Here is a 20,519-nt window from a genome sequence, read left to right on the forward strand (position 1 = left end):
GCTGAATTACGTCATACTAAAGGCACATTTTCACCAATACCTTGCTTTTGGCAGTGATAAGACATGGGCATTCCTGGAAGAAGTATTGGAATGTAGTATGTTTTCTCATGTTTTATGAATTCATGAAATGATAAACCTGTACCTTCCCTCACCATTCCCTGCAACTGGAAGAACAGGGGAGAACACCGTTTGTGTGCTTGATCCCTTTTAAGCAGTCATTAAGGATTCACACATAAGCTGTACTAGATCTTCCCATGTAACAGTTGTCAATGTGTTTCTACGAAATTCTCGTTATCTGTAATAATTCTTTCCACTCCTTATTTACTGTATCCTATTTTTTTCTCCTTGTGTTGGGAACATTTTGTTACATATACATTTGTAGAGATTAATTTGTTATGTATACTCATGAATCAATGGGGTGATTTTGGTATCCTAACACATATTAATTGATAATAATAATACAATTAATTTTTAAAAAGAAAAAACACTCCCTTTGCTTATTCTACCAGAATTCATGAGGTATGTCTGCAAACCACAAAAAATACAGTTCTGATTCTGTATTTTCAAGTAATAAGAAATGTTTTGCTCTGTATTCTCTTGGATATACCCGCAACAAATCTTATTTTCTTTTAAACAAGTATGTGTATATTTGTAACTGTATTCACAGAGTCACATAATGTTAGAGGTTGGATGAGACCCCCAGAGATCATCAAGCCCACCCCCCCCCCGCCAAAACAGGATCACCCAGGGTAGGCTGCACAGGAATGCATCCAGGCAGGTTTTCAGTCTCTGGAGAAGGAGACTCCACAACCTCTCTGGGCAGCCTGTTCCAGTGTTCTGTCACCCTCAGAAGTTTCTCCTCATGCTAAGGTTAAACCTTCCTGTGTTTAAGGTTGTAGCTGTTGTTCCTTGTCTTATTACTGTGCACCACTGAAAAGAGATTGGGCTAATCCACTTGACTCCCACCCCTCAGATATTTATAGACATTGATCAAATCTCCTCTCAGTTTCATCCAGACTAAACAGCTCCATATTTCTCATTCTCAAGTCCTCTGTCATTCTTGTAGCTCTCTGTTGGACTCTCTGTAGCAGATTTAGGGAACCCAAAGCTAGCCAGAGTATTTTTGCTACTTCAATTCCTCTTCTAGGTAGCTTGTTAGAAACAATGAAAAATCATCAAATCTCTAGATGTTCACAAGTTCTTAATCGAAAAACATCTATCTAATGTCTCCACTTCCACAGAAGAAACCTCTAACTAGTTTGGTGAGGACTAGATTTTGAGATAATGGTTTAACGGCCACAGTGGTCTTAGATCGAAGGTTGGACTCCGTGATCTTAAAGGTCTATTCCAAATGAAGCGATTCTATGAGTCTACTTTGACAACTTCTCCCAATCTCACCAGAAAATTCATCCAAGTGAAACGATGTTGTGTTTCATGTTATATAACCAATGCCAACAAATGGTGATGTTTAATCAATAACTATTCTATTTATAAACCACAGGTTATCGCAAACACCATCTGCCCAAGTCACAGTGTAGTCGCTGCTTCCAGCAAACATCAGAAAATCATTGTCTCCATGGATATTTACACTCACATTGTATGTATAGGGTTAACAATCCTGGGGGAGTAACCCTGAACCTGACCCTAGGGGTCTTGGCCCCTCCCCAGGGGTGGGCCACACTCCAGGTGATGGTTAGCTCACTCCCCCCACTTCCTGTGGTATAAAAGAGACAGGAGCTGCCTGTCTCTTGCTCTTTTCCTTCACTACCTCTCGACACACACACACACTGATACTGCATACCAGCACACCACGTGGCAGCCACGAGGCAGAGACACCATCACACTGCTCAGGTTGTATCCATCCCTTTTTTGTATTTTGCTGTTTTTCCCTTCCTTATCCTTTGTAAACTCCCCTACCTCCAATACCTTTTCTAAGTTATTGTTAAACTTTTCCTTTTTAACTTCCAAATCGAGTGAGATTGATTTATTTGGGTGTCCCTACCTTTCTCTCTCTCCCTGTCTTTTGGGAAAGGAGGGGGAAGAGGGGAGGGCACTCTATAAATTCTATAAATTGTCATTGGGTCTATTAAATTTATTAGAGTCTCTGGGAACTTGCATTTGAACCCAAGACATTGTATCTTAAGAAAACTGACTTTTTCTGGCACAACACACTACAATCCACTATCTCAAACTCATATGAAAAACTGAACCTGCCACTGTTCACCTACTATTCTGTACTGCATCACATCTATAGCATATGAATTATAAATAGTGCATTCTAAAGATTATTCTGGTAGGTCAAATAGGTTGAAGAGTTGAACTATAAATTCCCATGCCTGTACATTTCCTACCCATTTTGACTTCTGGTATCATTAATCAATACAGAATTCACATTAGGAGCCCAGAAAAAACTGCACACAGGACCTATTTGCAGTTCAATTTGCTCAAGCTGAAGTACAGATGTTGTACCGCATTCAAAATGGAAATTTCTTTCTCCATCTGATAGTGCTGCAAAATGCTCCTATGCTTTTCATGTTCTTGGCAGTGAAGATCTCTGTACAGTCTAGCTCCTCACAACGAGCAAATCAAGAAAAATTATTACATCTCAAAATGTTCTCTGTCTCAGAGGTGCTTTTTAGGTCAGCTAATTTGTCTTAACCCTTGGAACTCACTGTAAAGAGCTATTTGAGTGGAGCCCATGGGAAGGCAGCAAGGCCCAAGTAGATACTCGCTTCAGATTCTGCTATTGCTGCTTGTGTCCTCTTTGAGCTCCTGCATGAACACCTGAAAGCACAGCTCCTGGGACTTACATGCAGTTTTTTATGTCCAAGTTACTGCCAGTACTCTTCACAACATTTGAAAATAAATACTCAGACCTTACTAGTCAAAGCTGCAGCCAACTCACTACAACAAACAACAGCTATGGTGCTATGAAGACACGTTGTCCTGGAAGGTTAATAGGCCTATTATATGTCCCGACTTGCCCCATCCTTCTGCTGATGGGGGAAGCAAGGGCAGGAGGAAAACAAAGGCTTGAGCCATTATGTCCCCTCCCAAACTGATAAATAGGTATTCGCAGGTGTTTAGGTACTTGTTGGTGTCTTGCCCGAATAAGGGTAAGCAAGCCCTGGTTTCACCTAATACCATCAGTTTTGCAAATGCCATTTTGATTGGTGAATCTGTGGCCAAAGGAGCCTTTGCACTTGGGCAAGTAATAAAAATTGAGCTAAGTTGCAAACAGGTGAGCTGCCTTTGCCTCGCTGTCCCTGCCTCACATTGCTGCCCCCGCCTCACTGCTCTCGGACAACATGTTCTGCTCTGCCTCATGCTTCAGACCAGTTTAGCCCTGATGTTGTGGGCTTGAATTACCTGGAAACTTAAGTGTCTCAAATTTCCCAGGAGAAGGCATTTAAATGCCTCACAACATGGCAAGAAGTGCCACTGATATTGTGCTCCCTGCACATCTGCAAGAGATCCTGCCTGCACCTCTGCAAACCTCTGTGCCAAGAGGAACCAGGATCAGGTCAGAGATCTGCCTCTTTCCCAGCACCCTGGGAAGATCTAGAAGCCTCTCAATGGCTGGGCAGTTCCAACACTGCCACAAAGGAGCCACGGACTCTCCTGAAATTTCTACTGCACTGCAGTGAGTAGAACAGACTTTCCCTAGGGCTCCAGGCTGCCTATTTGTAAGTGGGGCAAAGCCATTTTGTGGCTAAATTTTTCCAGGTTTCTGATTCTCCATAAGCACCCTTGTGAAGATTTTCCCAACGGAATTGGAACCCAAATTTAACTAATTTGTATATAGTTGTGGGTGGATCTTTCTGGAAATAAAATTAACTACATATTTTATAATTCCTACCTTGTTAATTGCCACAACTAAACCGCACATCAAAACAGTAAGCCTTTGCCTATGCACCATTTCTCAATGTCCTAGTTTTCAAGTAAGATGAACTGGTGTACATTGGAAAAAAAGTCTGGAGTAGGCATCTGTGTAGCCTTAGGAAAATAAAGATCAATTCCTCTTGATGTCAGCACCACTCTCTGAAAGTTACAAAAAGCTAAATCAGCAGACAAGATGCAGGCATTTACTTTAGACTGAGAGCAGCAACTAAGAAAATGTTTGGGCCTCAGAAAATGTTTTTTTGATGATCAAACAAATACAGAGATTCTGGAATATACTATAGCCTTACAACAAAGGCTGATCTAACCTTGTCTACCCTCTCTCTATGGACTAGAAATGTTTAATATAGCTCAGAATCATAGTCTGGAACACAGAATGCAATGCAATGCAAATGGAGTGAGTACTCCAGGGCAGAGGAGATCTGCCCCCATGAGGAGCCCTGTCCTGATACACAGCACAGTACATGATGCTGTAGGTCTCTGGTATGGAAGGCCAAATGTGGCCAGGTAAGTGTGTTAGATCCAAAGAAAACAGTAACACTCTTGTGGCATTCGGCTATGAATAGTTGTCACGTAAACATTTTCCACTGGGATCTGCATAGAAACAGGTGAAAGTGTGTACATGTGTGCATGTGCCTATGTGTGTACACGTGTGTGTGTAGGTGGGAGGAAAAGCTGTTACCTTCAGATTGGAAGCTATTTTTAGGAAAGCCAGAGGTTAAAACGACTATGATTGAACACACTTAATCAAATGCTTGTTAAGAAGGTGGAGGGGCAGTAGGGAGACAATTGGACTACTCACAAGGGTCATTTCTCTGAAGGGCATCCCATAAAACATTTCCTGAGATAGTCAGTGTCTAGACAGTGAAAGATAGTCTTCTTTCATTTTCTCATACACATTCAGTACCACTCTATGAAATTTTATATCAGTCTTCTCCTTTGTTGCATCCTGCTCAAGGTTAAGAGACAGAATGCTGTAAGTAGACCAAAATCCCTGAGGAAGATGCAATATCTAGCAAGAAGGAAGGCAATTTCTTGCAGTTTTAGCCTAAGACCTTCCTTACACAAAAATCCTCAATATCAGAGAATAAGGAATTTACAAGATGGATTTATTTGCATATTCTCTTCACACCAGTGAAACATACAAATTCTTAATGTACTTATTTTCAGATGATTCTAACCCAAGTACTGAACTTCATATCACTAAAATGCTTATGCCTAAGAATTTAGACCCAGATGTGATAGTCTGCACCAGTGAAAAGTCCACAGAGGAACTTGATGGCAGAGGAAAAAGAATGAGATCTCTATGCAAGTCCTCTGTATCCTCACTGCAAAGAGGTTTTAGGAATACTTGATGATCTGCTGTGTGAGTATACACATTTCCCATCTCACAGTTTTCTGAACAACATTTCCCCTCTCTCTCCTGAAAGCCTATTTGCAGCTTGGCTCTTCAAGATGGACAGCTCTAAATGATCATCACTGGGACATGGAGGCACTACTGATACATTTTCTTAAGAGATATTGTGAACAGCACTTACGGATCACAAAACCATATCTCTGATATGTAAAAGTGAAAAATTAGAGAGAAGAAATTTTATATTTCCAAATTCTGACATTATAGCATTACATTGGAGCAAGGAAAAAAATCATCAAAAATTCAATCTGGCAGATTGAATTTTACTCATGGAATGGAAGCAAATTATGTTCTCAGAGTAAAATGGAGAATACTTGTTCACACACACACAAAAAAAAAAAAGAAAAAACCCCACACCAAAATTCAAGAGTATGTGTAGGTCAAGACTGAGTTATAGTAATAGTGTTCTTATTGCTCAGCTTTAATGAGTCAGTCTTTGAAGGAGAAGGAGCTACTATTGAGGAGGACTCGCTGGTATATTGTCCTGTGCCTTCAGTATTACTTCCCTGATCAGAGATGCTCTTAGACCTAGTAATTTTGTCTTTGAAGATATAGTACTTCCCAGGGCGCATGTTGTCTGTATAAAGAAAGCTTAACAAGGCAATGCTCAATTTTCCTTCCTCAAATTCTAATCATCAAAGAAAATAGTCATGTGAATGCTGTGTGAGTGATTCTGTCATTGCTTACACTTCCACAAACTGGAAGAAATCCTACTAATATGCTTGATGTTAATAAACAAAGCAGAAGGAAACAGATTAGCTAAGTTTTAACTTCAGATTGATTTCATAGCTTGGGAAGGTCTACCAGGAAGTTGTGTACAAAATGCTAGGCAATAATCTGGGGAAGGGTCTCTGTACGGTATAGAGTAGGCAGAGAATCTCACAGTGAATTTGGATCCTAATTATCATAAAGACTATTTATTTGTTACCTGGATGAGTAGACAATATAATTTTTCAAACATTCCATTTATACTTTTAAATTATGAAATAGGTCCCAGCATATCAATAACTGAGACAGCCTGAGACAGCAGCATCTGTTAGGTTATCACTGGAAAAAGGAAAAAATAGAAGGGCCACTGGGAAGGAACCCAGCAGGGGCCATCTCAAAATGTTACTAGTGGATTGCTATTTTTAATTGTGACAGCAAACACCCAAAGTCTTTTCTTTCAGGCAGATGGAGCTAAATCTGCAGAATCACTCTTCCATCATTTATATACCTCTCTGCTTGCTCCATCTCATCATCTGACCTCTGATCCAGCATAGCTGTTCTCCAGTATGACCTAATATTTGCTGAAATTAACGTAGAAGTTCCAAATCCTGCCTCATTGAAAGTTTAAAATATCTAATGGGAAACGGGACAAAGACATTGCTGAGTAATATACTCTTGCAATAATTTTCCCTCCTTCCACTGCAATCGCTTGTGATTGAAAGCATTGTCTTGCATGATGAGGCTGCTTGACCTTTCAGATTTCTGAACAAGCTTAGAAACTGCTTCATTACAAAGCGAAATGATAGCACATGCCAATTCTGGGAGGCATGATTGCTTAAGATTGACTTTTCTTCATTGTTTCCACTGAATAATGTCAGTGAAAATTTTTTTGCAAAGGAAGATCAGTTTCCTTCTTAAACTACTGAGCTCTATTAGAGTTTATTAGACTTCTCACACATCCCACAGATTGATTTACTTACAGCCTAAAAGGTTACACCAGACTGTCATCCTTTATTGGTCTTTGAGAACAGAAGTCTAAAAGCCACTCTGTTTTGAATTTCTTCACTTTCCTGTATTTTTTTTCTTTTACAAAGTTAAACAATAGTCTAAAACCTCTGCAGTGGCATTGCTGGGCTCTCAGAATAGGGTCTTAATGGATCTGAAAATTGATCTTCTCTTTAAATGTTGAGTGTTGAAGTGCAGGGCAGAGTTATTTTTTTATTACACAGATTTTACTCATCTCACTGAAGAGGAATGTTTTGTTGGGCTGACAAGGATCTTTGACTGGCATGTCAATCTGAACAACTCAGATTAACAGAAAAGGCAATTTAATGTTCAGCTATGCTTTCTTTTCCAATGGGAGACTGGGTATCACTGCTGATTATTAGGATACAAAAATTCCACATCTCTTTTAGACACTTGATTCTGTTCTCAGTTTATATTCCCAGAGACCGAAATAATGTGTAAATAGAGAAGAATTAAAGTTATCTGCCAATATGCTGTGCACTACCACACCAGCTGGCCGGAATAATCTTGTAATCTCTCCAATGTAAAGCAAACAGAATCTTTCCCCAAAGACTCACCCTACTACAAATCAGGGTTTTTGCTGAGTCTTGCAGGAGAAAAGAAAAAAGGTAACTTTTGCCTGTTATAAGTATGTTTCAGTACAAATTATGCTCCTTATGAAGGATGATTGTGTCTAGGAAAAAGCCAACAAACATAAACATACTCCATTACTTGTAGACCACTTGTAATTTCTCTTTTGGCTTGCAGAACCCTTGAAGGAAAGCATGTAACCTACAGTGATAACACTCAGGTCATAAAGGTGGCAAGATGACTTGCACTAACAGTTTTGTTAAATGACAAACAAGCAAAAGCAACTAAAATATGAAAACCTAAACCTGGGATGATTTAAAGCAAAACATGACTATTGCCTTTATTGCATGATTTTGCTGTATATAAATCCAACACAAGTCATCACACTTCTAGTAAGAGGAAGCTCATGTTATGAGATAGACCACTGCTAAGTAATTCCTTGTCATACCTTTCTAGTGTCACTAAATCATAAAGACAAGGCTAAGAAGTAAACTGTACAAACAAATGCATTCTGAAAGGTTCTGTGCCAAAGATTATTTTGCAAAGTCTTTCTCTATGCAGTGCCTAACAAAATAAATTTTCCATCGTGCTTCCATTTGTTTGTTGAGAGGCAAGTGGTGTTAATAAATAATTCTTTTTTTAAAAAAGAAGACATTAAAAAAAGGGCCTTGCCAAGGCAAAGTTTCCATTCAGCTACCTTTGAGAATGACAACTTATTTAAAAAAGAAGCTAGCTCAACTGTATAGCTACTTCAGTAGCCATTGTGCAAGTTAGACGCAGTTACGCAATTACTTTTTACCTGCAAAAAGCATATGTCAAATTGAACACGTGTCAGTGTTTAATCACTTCTTTTGAAGATTTCAACAATATACAATGGAGTCATAAAAGCACCAGGATACTATATTTCATTCAGCTTAGGGTTTTATTTGTCTCAGGATAATGGAAGGCAAGATTGAGAAGTTTGTGTACAGCTCCTCTGTTATAACTACTTTTAACTATCCCATGAAACACAACATGACAGGCTGCCTTCTTAAGAGAACAGGCTTTGTGCAATGTGGCAAGACAAGAAATTTCCATTAGCTCTACTTAAGCCTTTGAACATCCAATCTGATAAGTAAAAGTACATTTCTTAAAAGAATGTGTTTCAGACTACCACCTTGCCTCACATTGAAGGGCAGGGGCACATGAGAAGACCTTGTATATATGGCAAAATATACATTAGACTCAGTTGTGAACAAATATGTATCGCAGACGGTTTATCAGCTACTTGCTATGAAAACACAGACTTTCGTCAAGCACACAATATATTTACCAATATGAAAATAAAAAGAAGAATAAAAAAGACACTGACCTCTTCTTCAACGTTATGGGCGATCCCATTCTGCACTGGTCCTGAATCACTTGGTGGTGTTACTGCAACTTCCACTTTTGCACCTTTTTCTGTGGCATCATGCATAAATAAGAGTGGGAAAACAACAGAGCAGAATATTAAATCTATTAGTGAAAATGCTGTCATATACTCAATACTGAAAGCGGACCAAACAACACCTGCCTTTAAAAGGAAGGGACAAAAAGAATCTATCTTATAATTGACCAGAATGTATTTTGAATAAAGTTCCTATCAAAGATTTTTTCTTAAAAAAAACTACTCTACGAGTGCTCAGGGAGGTGGTGGAGTCACCATCCTTGGAGGTGTTCAAGAGAAGACTGGATGAGGCACTTAGTGCCATGGTCTAGTTGACTGGATAGGGCTGGGGGATAGGCTGGATTGGATGATCTTGGAGGTCTCTTCCAACCTGGTTGATTCTATGATTCTATGTTCTAGCAAACAGGTATATTCTTTGCAATATTCAGTGCTTGGTTTATGCTAAACTCATGGAACACAGTATTTCAGCTGAGAAGTGACATATAATATTCTTCCCATATATTAAAGAAAGCAACTTGATGCATTTACCAGTGAGGGGATATACTCAAGAAAATGTAACTTTTTTAACACTCTAGCCCTTGCAATTAGTAAAGTTACTTCCAAGCTCTTTCTGACGCCCAAATGTGGGAAAAAGATAGTCTAATATCATCCAATAACAGAGGACATTCTTTAAAACAGAATCCCGTAGTTCTTGTGCTTTTACAGGAATTAAATCACTTTTACTATCTTGAAGCTCTCTGAGCAGTAACTCACTTTAAGTATATACTAGATAAAAATGTCAGTGGTAAAAAATTCCTTGGATAATATGAAGTTATGGGGAATAGCAATATGAAATGTCTAACTGAAGTTCAACATGCCTTATGGTACGCCTCATTGTGCAGAAGTAAACACAATTGTCTACTTGCATTACTGCTATCCTGAGGTTCTCCTAAATTAAATATCTGAGATCACAGCCCCAGCAGACTGCCAGACTGCTTGTACTTATTTCAGTGTATGTGTGCTGTCTCTTGGCCCTACAGCAAGCATTATTGTTCATTAACAGATTGTCTAATCTAAATACTTGACCCCAGAAGCACCTAAACATAGAACAATGTCAGAAAAAAATGTCAACTAATAAAACCATTCAGCTTTTATCAGATACATTTACATTGGTTTTCTAAGAACATAATGAGGTAAAGCAGGGAAAACAGAACGTAGTAGAGGTTTTCTTTTAATATAGGAACTTTTGAACTAAAATATAAATTCTTACCCTTAATGGAAAATCACAGTAAGCCAGTTTTGCACAGTTAGCATATATTGGCCTAAATGACTCTCAGCAAGTACTTGATAGGCAAACCAAGTCTTAAATATGAAGGTGCTTTATTTTGTGATCAGGCTGATACCACATAAAACACGTTTTCCTGGAGCAACTCCACAAAATCAGCATTTCTTCTGTTCTTTCAGCCCTACCAGGAGGCTTTTTAGATACACCTTAATTGGCTTTATCTTTGAATATTTAACTCCTGCCCCATCCATAAGTTTCATGATATTTTGTTTAGGGAATAAGAGTATTTTTTACTAAAACAGCACAAATTAAGTAGAAGGAGAATTACTTTTAAGGATTTTCATGCAAAGTTAAAAAAAAAAAAAAACAACCTCAGAAACAGCTTATAAATCTGTACTACTGCACTCACCATGATTAGCTGCTCCATTCTGCCTTTCACTATCTTCCACCTGGCATTTCTTTTTGGCAATCTTATGCAGAATTGAGGCCCTTTCCTTGAATTTTCCTAAAAGAAAGCATTGTAATTATTAAAATGCAGCTATTTTGAGAAGTAAAGCTTCTTTGCCATAGCTTAGGTTCCGTAAATCAGTGCTGATAATCCATTTCCATTCCTCCTCAAAGAGAAAACATGTATATACTTTTGATTCTTTTAGTGGAACTAAAACCGTATTTTTCCCCTATTCTGAGAACTCAGCAACAAACTGAGCAAGAAATTTAAAAGAAAAGCTATTTTTTTAATCAGGAAGTTGTGGGTAAAGTTCATTCTATAAAAGTGCTGGTGTAGGATTTAAGCCTAAACACAAGAGGAACAGAGATGAACAAAAACAATATCAACAAACACCAATAGTTTCAAGTTTCAATTAGTAACACAATTTCAGATGAACCCATACATTGCATCATGCTGAGTGTGGTCAGCTTTGTCACTTCACACTCAGCTATATGCCTATGACTTCTACAGATACTTCATAAGGGAAGAAGAAATATCCATAACACATGCTTTCCATACTAGCCTCTCAAGAGTAAGTTTTCTTCTCAACCTGCCAGTTGTTTTTTGTCTCCCATGTGGTTAATTACACGTACCATCTAGACTGTCTCTAGAGAAACTCATCCTGTTCTAAGAGAGGTCCAATCATTGCTTATTGGCCTAGAGTCCAGTTGACACATTCAATAGACAACCTCAAAGATGGCAAATATTAAGTGAAGTTCTTTTAATCCTTTCTCTATTTCAGTTAATCTTTCTATGTAGGACTCTTTTGACATCTTACCATAATCTATGTAGTGTAGAAACATGATGTATGTGTCTTTATTGTTATCCTCATTGCTATTGTTCTGTAAGTCTTTTTTAAATCTGTCTAAAAAAGTACTAACTGTGGGCTACAATAGAGTACACTTCTAATTAAGAACATTATGGCCATACAGATCTGGTGGTTGCTTTAATTGATCTCCAGTTAAAAAAAAAAAAGTAATCCATTGAATAGTGTTGGTGTCCCTGCAACAAAAATAGCACAGAGTTAAGACCGGAAGATATTTTGATAGAATCACACAATTGATTAACTGCAGGAAGCAACAGTGACTACTCATGAATGAACTCAGTTGCATAACATTCACTGTTTCCAAACTAAAAGACATACAAAAATAAATCATCATTCAAGAAACAAAACCTCTCCTTCTTTCTCACAAATGGAAGCTTCAAATCCCTGTACCAACACCTTTAGTGAGAAGAAGCATATGTACAGCCCACAGGGACTAGCAGCTATCATTTGCTGGGAAGTAAAATTATTGTCAACAGAAAAGCAGTTGGAAATTAATAAGAATACCACAAAGATCTAAAAAGCAGCGCTGTCCATTCACAAGCCCGTCTTTTGACAACCACATCATGCTCAAAAAAGCACAATTATCCATTCACAATATATTGCAAAGATTATCTTTTCTGGTGCATAGTATCTAAAGTAACTCCCTGCAGAAGACTGTCTAAGCATAGAACACAATCCTAAATAGCAAACCGTCTCATTATTTCAATACACAGGGCCAACGGCAGAGATTTCAGTTAGGAGGAGAGTAAGAAAGCAAGTACTAAAGGAGAGAGATAGGAAAAGCAATTGCCTGGGATAAGTAAAAGAAAAAATCAAGGAAAAAATGCAACTCATATTTCCAAGTACTTTAAGCCGAATTGCTAAGAATGAAGTCTGTCTCTAACTTCTTTTTAAATACAAACAGCATATAAAAACTGCTTATCCTAGGGCACGTACAGGTACTGAAATGTACCTGCATAATTTTCATACCACATGTATGTCATAAAGCATGCATTTAGGTTCCAGACTCCAACCCAACTTCTTATGTTTGAGAATTCGGATTGTGATGTCCAAAATACACAAACATATTTTTTAAAGTGATGCAAATTTTGCTAGTGAGGCATTTTCTGATAATTATCTGTGGAACCATCCATAATTCCACCAGCTTTAGAATGGTCTAAGATCTTTAAAAGATCAATACAAAAAGTTAAAGTGATGCAGAATTCTATAAAGATACTTTGGTCTTTTGTTTGAGATTATTTTAAGTGGTTTTGTTTTTAACAGAGAAAACTGAGCCATAGTTGAATAGAAAATGTATTTTGGTTTATTTTTATTTCTCAGTACATGCATGATTCAGCTTACATTGACTTACATCATTACCTTCTATTTGATTCACTCAGTGCAGCTAACAGTGTAAGAAAGTGATTAAAATAGATGATATGAACTACCAAAAGCATGAAACTTAGGAAAGCAGTAGTACTACCCTGCAGTAAGAAGACAATGAGATGTAAAAAAGCTGCAGAGCTATTCTGTTCTTCTTCTCTCCCTTTCACATCCATTTTCCTCCTTCAGACCAAGTTTTGTTCAGCAAAGGGGACACACAGAACCATGTGGAAAAGACATTGGCTTCCAGAAATCTACCTGATGAGCTTCTTCCTTTAATTTTAAAATGTCACAGAAGTATCAAACTAAAATAGATGGAGCTTTGTCACATTGCTGGTTGTTGTTGGGGGTTACTTGACATCACAAGATTAAAGTGCGGGTCTCTTCATGTCTGGTAGAGTGTATTTTCTCTCCCAGTTGGGCCAAATTAATCTGTAACTACTTTAAAGTCACTTTCAGATCAAAAAGGACCAAACAACACAATAGAGATCAGTTTTTAAGACCTGGAGCCATCAGGCTATGTCGGATCATGCATTGTATTGTAACTTAACCATTATTTTTTGCCTCTGACTGATCCAATATACCAGCAAGAACAGAAGGACAGTTTTCCACTGGAGCACTGAGAGATTTTTTACTTATTTCCACTTCAGGTAAACCTGGAAGTAACTGGGTACATGTTCCTGTGATTAACTTTCTGTACAAAATGTATGTTAATCTCATTAAAAAAAAAAAAAAAAAGGAGAGAGAGAGAGAGAGAAAGAGGAAAATAGATAATGCAAATGTTTCACTTCTTATTTTAGCTACTGGATTTTTTGCTGTTGCTACAGTATGGTCCTACATTGTATATTCATGAGGAGTGCTCTCTGAGATGACATTGAATATTAACAGCATTACTGCAGCATAGACACAGTATTAATATATATAGAATCACAGAACTGCCTAGATCAGAAAAGACCTTTAAGGTCATTGTGTCCAGTCCTTAACCTAATATTGACATGTCCTTGACTAACCATGTCTCTAGGCACTACATCTAGATAACTCTCAAATACCTCCATGGATGGGGACTACACCGCGGCCCTGGGCAGGTATGACACATATATTTTGTGTATCATACCTGCATGGGTATTTTCCATTTAAATGTCAATAGGATATGCATGAAAGTCATAAGGCAACTAATGTACTGACTGCTCTTGAAACAATAGATTAAACACTTCAGCATAAAGAATAAAATCCTTGACATATCCAACTCTGATGCTACAATGAGAAAGGACCTTCACATCTTGATTCAATGAAGACTTAGATTAGACACACTGCAAAACATACAGCTCTGGTAGCTGAGTCTGATTGGCCTGGAATAATGACTCATTTCAGTTGCTTCAGAGGTGTATTTAAACATCAGAGACATCATTGTTCACCTGTTAATAGCTCCTCTCAGACATATTTTCTTGTATCAGTGTCATCTCTGTGAATAAGATGGGCAACCTGGGCAATAGAGAGCTGTGCAGCAGGAGCACTCAAGAGTTCACATCTGCTACTCATCTTCCAACAACAGGCACAAAAGAAGAAAGAACTGTCTCCTAGAGTCATCCCAAGAATAGTATGGCCATATGTGGGTATCAACAGCAGATACAGAAAATGGGCAATAGTCAGAAGTCATATAATGAAGGTTTTCTTAAAACCTTTTTAGATACAAGATTAATCTAAGATAGAAAACAAACGTGTTTTTAAGAAGAAAATGCATCTAATTTCCCTTATATCTCCAACATTAAAACTAAGTAGGAATAGGCAGGCAGCTGTTCTACAAGGCCCAAGCTTATCTTCGTCCTCACACAGATCATTAATTACTAAACTGAAAAGTAATGAACCCATCTATCTGGGTTATAGTTGGGGAGATGGATAAGTGGCCTTGATCCTACAGACAATCAGGTCTCAGTTCAGGGAAACATCCACGTTACAGAAATGCTGACCATACTGGGCCAGAAAGGATGTGCTGGAAATTCATCTGCTTTCCTGAATTAGTATAATGAACTGCAAGTCCTCTGAACCAGCAGAATCACATCCTGAGGTTTCACTGGGCCCTGACTGGGATCTGAACTATTTCTATCTTGTATGGCTAGAATCAGAATTTGTAATGATATAACTTCTACATTGCAATTAAGTGCACAATTAATAACCCAGAAATAGTTATGCCTAGTTTTTAAGATCTACTCATTGCTTTTTAATAAGACTGAAGTTAATAATTATTCTCAAATTGAATGACATGAACATCCATAGATTAATTCACTTTCTTGAATGCTATGCAAAACAAGGCATAAAATAAGCAGCTACAATCTGTTATACTGTGCCATATAATTTGTGAGTATGGTTTTGTATGTATGCTCTTTAATAAAAACATTCCATTGTATTTCCTTAACTGAAACAGCAAAACCAAAATGCTGAAAACCAAAACCTGAAAAAAAAACTCCACAAGCCCATAACTGATCACGCTGTCAGCGAAGACATGCAAAAAGGAGAAACTAAAAAAAAAAATGGGTAAACTGAAAACAGGACTATGAAAAATGAAGGGAAAAGTAAATGCACAAAAGGCGCATAAAGGGCTTCAAAAAAAGCTGACACAAACAATTCTAAAGTATTTCTTACCTTCTTCAGTCATTGTGTCATAATATTTTAGGTTTCCATATGATCCAAGCTCTACAACATCACAGTAAAAGACACAGAGATAAGGAACCAGCAGACATTCAAGAAATGTACACTTTTTTGCATGTGCTTCATAAACTCAAACAGTGATTATGCAAAGCTTCTGCAGGACAGCGAAACACAGATTACAGAAACAGCAGTGCCTCCTCACCTTGAAATTTCACAAGTCACTGGCTTTAGATAAGTAACTTGCTAAAGGTGCTGCTCACCAACCTTGACCCGATTAGCAGAAGCGTTGGAAACTCAGCCCTTTTCACATTCCACTTAAGCATCTGAACTAAGCCTCAAAATATCATCTAAGGAACTGTGTATAAGGCTTTCACACAAACATTGTTTTGACATCAGTGCTGATGTTGATTTGCTTTAGAGAGTTACTTAATCTAAGCACACTCTTGTCACTTGTGAAATCAGAAAAAAGAATACTCAGTTCATCAGATGGTGTGAGACCTAAATTGATTAAATATTTAAATAGAGATTAATATATTGCATTACTCTATGAAAGGAATGCAGAGATCTCCATATATTTTTGGACTGCTATTACTGTTGTCTGCTGCAGTGTTGGATGAACTTGCCTTTTTTTCTCCAGATGTTGCTTTACACCTCGTTTCATACAGTACTTTTTTTCTTAAATATTGGCATTTATGTAAATATAAGTAAAATAACTAACGCAAATCTATTAAAAATGCACAGAGAAATCAAGCACAAGAAGGAATTTGTAGATTGTTTCATTCATGTTTTTTATGTAAAGTTTTACAAGGTAGCTTCTGAGTAACCACTGGAAAATAGTTCTTAACAGAGTGGTAGTGCTGTCTTTTTTGGAGGTATTCTCTCTTCGTGTTTATGAAACAAGATTAAGCAATTAAACGTAGAAATGTGGTGCAACTACTTTGTTTTCAGCAGATGCACTCTTAGTAAATTTCCACACAGATGAATTTCAATGTTAATTTTTAACTGCAAAACACTGTGATGGTATGCAAATCTGATGCTTTGGAAGATGTTTAAAAAAAAAAAAAAACAACCCACCAACTCATTTGCAGATAGAGAGCTGAATCTTCCAAAAGAATATTTATTTCCACAAAGGGAGATGGCTCTATGCCACGTTACTAAAAAATCACACAGGGCTACCATTAAATTATTAAAATAGTTTAGACTGAATTGTAATGATTTTTTTTTCATAGACATACTTTATCAAAACTAGTTACAAATACTGACATATTCTTGGCCATACAAAGTGTCCTACTTGTATGTGAGTATGCCCAGTAGAATATATTACTCTGAGTCTCTCTTAAAGAAAAAAGCTATTTAAAACCAATTGAATGTATTGTTTTATAATTATATGCAATGCATATGCTGTTTTGTAAAAATATTCTTGGTTTTACAACATCATCTTTAATATAAAAGAAGCTGTTGGGCTACCATCTTGATATTAATCCTAAAACTTGAACTCCTTACCTGGGGAGAGCTCCCCATAACTTTCCTCCATGCAGCATTTGGCACCGTATGTGCTGCTTACTTAGGGCTCAGTATGTGCTGACTCTATGGCCAGCACCTTTGTTTAAACTCATTCTCATTGATCTCTGCCTTGATGTCTGGTGTCTGCTTTGGTAGAACCTGGCGTGAGGACGTGAGTGGAAAACAGATACCAAAAGGAGTCCAAGAGTAACCAGAGAAATGAAAGCACATGCCTGACACAAGACAGAACAGTAACAAAAAAGAGGAGGCTCTGACCTTACAGAGAACGAAAGAAACGGGGAAATGCATGAGAGTGCATGACGCTGATTAGTTAATCATGTTCTGAAAACTTCAGTAATTCAACATGCCAAGTATAAAACTAGGTTAATTCTTGCAGTTATTAAAATTATTTCCAGGAAAATGCTAATCTTGCTGGTGAGATTATGTTCCTCAAAGCTTTTCTAGTCCCATATTCAGCGCAGAACATTTCATACGATCAGCGGTTCACTGTCTGGAATGTGAATTGATGATGCCAGAAAATGTCAGCTGTGTGTACTCACATCAATTATTGTGTGGATTTCAAGACTGACTGGATCAGTGCTGCTCAGTTCTGGCTCTATACACTCCTGCCTCTAATACACTGCACTGGCTTCTGCTGTAAAATTTTGACTAAATCTGCTTTTTAATTTTTCCTGCTATAGTAAGATTCTGTTCAACACTATTCCATCAATTCAAAGTGAACTGTCATATTTTCTGGGGAAAAAATTACATTGGAAAAAGATCTTATTTTAAATGGAATTCATAAAAGGTACTTGAAAAAATACACCACACCCCTCCCCCCCGCCAAATCCAACACTACTAAAATTAGGTAATTCCAGTTTTATGAGCATTCTATGCAGTTTGGCCCCAGGGTGGTGACAGCAGGCAGACTGGATGACAGCCAGTACCTGCATCTCTGCTTTTTTGCATGTAACAAAGAGGATGCAGAGATGTGGATTAACAGCTGATCCTCAATGATGTTAGTCACTGAATTAATTTGTTCCCTTCTGTGTATTTTTATACCAGAAGAGAACAGATGGTTCCTGATAATCCTGTTTGACATTCCTGAAGGATTACAACAATATTTGCCTTATTACCTACTGCTCATTACTGTATATGAAGGTGTTGCACCACATCAAAGCAAACAGCAAGAATAATGTTGTTACTCAACAGTGCTAAATTGTTTTTATGTTCAGATTACATTTGAGACAGCCAGCAGGGATTCACCAAGGGCAGTTCCTGCCTGACCAACCTAGTGGCCTCGGTGTTGGAGTGAATATATTAGTGGTCAAGGAAAGAGCTACAGATGTTGTTTATCTTGACTTCTGTAATGCCTTGGACAGAGTCATCCACAACATCCTTCTCCTCTAAAACAGAGACATGGGTTTGATGAATTGACTGATTGGTGAATAAGGAATTGGCTGGATGGTCACATCCAGAAGGCACTGGTCAGTAGTTCAATGCCTCTACGGAGAACAGTAATAAGTAGTGCCCCTCAGAGGTACTTACTGCAACCAGCGTTGTTTAATACAGGATCACAAAGCCAGAGAATCCCTTCACTGGGAAGGGATTTTTAAGAACATGGAGTCCAAATTATCTAACTCTGCCAAGTCAGGACAAGGGGCAACAGGTGAAAGCTGAGGCATAGGAAGTTTCATGTAAACATAAGGAGGATTTTTTTCACTGTGAAAGTGACAGAACACTGGAACAGGCTGCCCAGGGGGGCTGTGGAATCTCCCTCTCTGGAGATATTAAAAACCCAGCTGGATGCATTCCTGTGATCTGGTATAGGAGATCCTGCTCTGGCAGGGAGGTTAGACTGGATGATCTTTCAAGTTGCCTTCCAGCCCCTGACAGTCTGTGATTCTGTAAAGTCTGGTGGTAAACCATGTCACTCAGCATCATGGAATCACAGAACCAGAGAGTGGTAGGGGTTGGAAGGGATCTCTGATCCAACCTCCACCACCAAGGCCTTGATAAGAACACATCCAGGTGGGTTTTGTCTGTCTTCAGAAATGAAGATTCCACCATCTCTCCAGTCAGCCTGCCCCAGTGCTCCACCACCCTTAAATTTAGGAGAAATAAGTTTCTCCTCATATTTAAATTTTCAATTTGTGCCCCTTGCCACGTGTCCCATTGCTGGGCACTACTGAAAAAAGCCTGCTACTATCCTTCTGACACCCACCCCTTAAGTATTCATAAACATTTATGAGATCCCCTCTCAGTCTTCTCTTTTTCCAACTAAAAATATCCAATTCACTCAGTCCTTCCTTGTAAGAGAGACACTCTAGTCACCTAATCATCTTTGTAACCCTTTTCTGTACCCTTTCCAGAAGGGCTCTGCCTTTGTTGAACCAGGGAGCCCAGAAGTGGACACAATATTCCATGTGTGGCCTCACCAGGGCAGAGTAAAGAGGGAGAATAACCTCCCTCAACCTGCTTGCCATACGCTTCTTGCATTTACCTTCTTGGCCACAAGGACCCATTGTTGGCTCATGGTCATCCTGCTGTCGACCAAGTCTCACAGTAGGAGTCTTTTAAATACCTTTAAACACACTTTTAGACTGAATGGTGATTCAGTCACCTCCCTGGTGACCTATTCCAGTGTCTGATAACCTTTTCAGTGAAGATGTTTCCCCTCATCCTCTCTTTTCTCGAGATTAAACAATCCCAGTTCCCTCAGCCACTTCTCATATGACCTGTTCTCCAGAACCTTCACCAGCTTCACTGTCCTTCTCTGGACATGCTCCAGCAACACAATGTCTTTCTTGTAGTAAAGGTCCCAAAACTGGATGCACTATTCAAAACTGTGTCCTCACCAGTGCAAAGTACAGGTGTGTAACCACATCCCTGGTCTTGGTCTTGCTGGCCACACAAGTGCTGATACAGGCCAGGATGCTATTGGCCTTCTTGGCCACCTGAGCACACTGCTGGCTCATGTTCAGCTGGCTGTCAATCAACACTACTAGATAATTCTCTACTGGGCAGCCTTCCAGCCACTCTACCCCAAGCTTGTAACACTGGAAGGGGTTGTTGTGATCCAAGTGCAGGCCCTGGCATTTGGCCCTGTTGCACCTCACACAGTTGACCTTGGCCCAACTACCTACCCTGTCCAGATCCCTTTGAAGAGCTTCCCTATCCTCAAGCAGATCAACATTCACACTTGATTTAGTGAGATCTGCAAAATTACAATTCCCTTGTCCCTAAATTCCTTCATCCAGATCATTGATCAAGGCATTAAAAAGAACTGGTTCCAATACTGAGCCCTGGGGCACACTGCTTGTGTCCATTTGCCCACTGGATATAACTCCATTCTCCACCACTCTTTGGCCCTAGCCCAGTTCTTAT

The 20,519-nt window shown here is 38.6% G+C and overlaps 1 protein-coding gene across 3 annotated transcripts in view; it reads right to left on the reverse strand.

Moving 5' to 3' along the window:
• Positions 1-20,519, reverse strand: part of SLC24A2 (solute carrier family 24 member 2) — a 133,825-nt gene that overhangs the window by 27,036 nt on the left and 86,270 nt on the right. For 2 of the 3 annotated variants that reach the window (XM_064176746.1, XM_064176748.1), the window contains 3 exons: positions 15,624-15,674; positions 10,718-10,813; positions 8,970-9,058 (listed from right to left, as the gene is read on the reverse strand). In XM_064176746.1, the coding sequence (XP_064032816.1) occupies positions 8,970-9,058; positions 10,718-10,813; positions 15,624-15,674 (236 nt within the window). The remainder of the gene's footprint in view (positions 1-8,969; positions 9,059-10,717; positions 10,814-15,623; positions 15,675-20,519) is intronic. The other variant, XM_064176747.1, reaches the window with a different exon arrangement.

This window comes from Pogoniulus pusillus, chromosome Z, assembly GCF_015220805.1.
Source record: "Pogoniulus pusillus isolate bPogPus1 chromosome Z, bPogPus1.pri, whole genome shotgun sequence".
Taxonomy (NCBI): Eukaryota; Metazoa; Chordata; class Aves; order Piciformes; family Lybiidae; genus Pogoniulus; species Pogoniulus pusillus.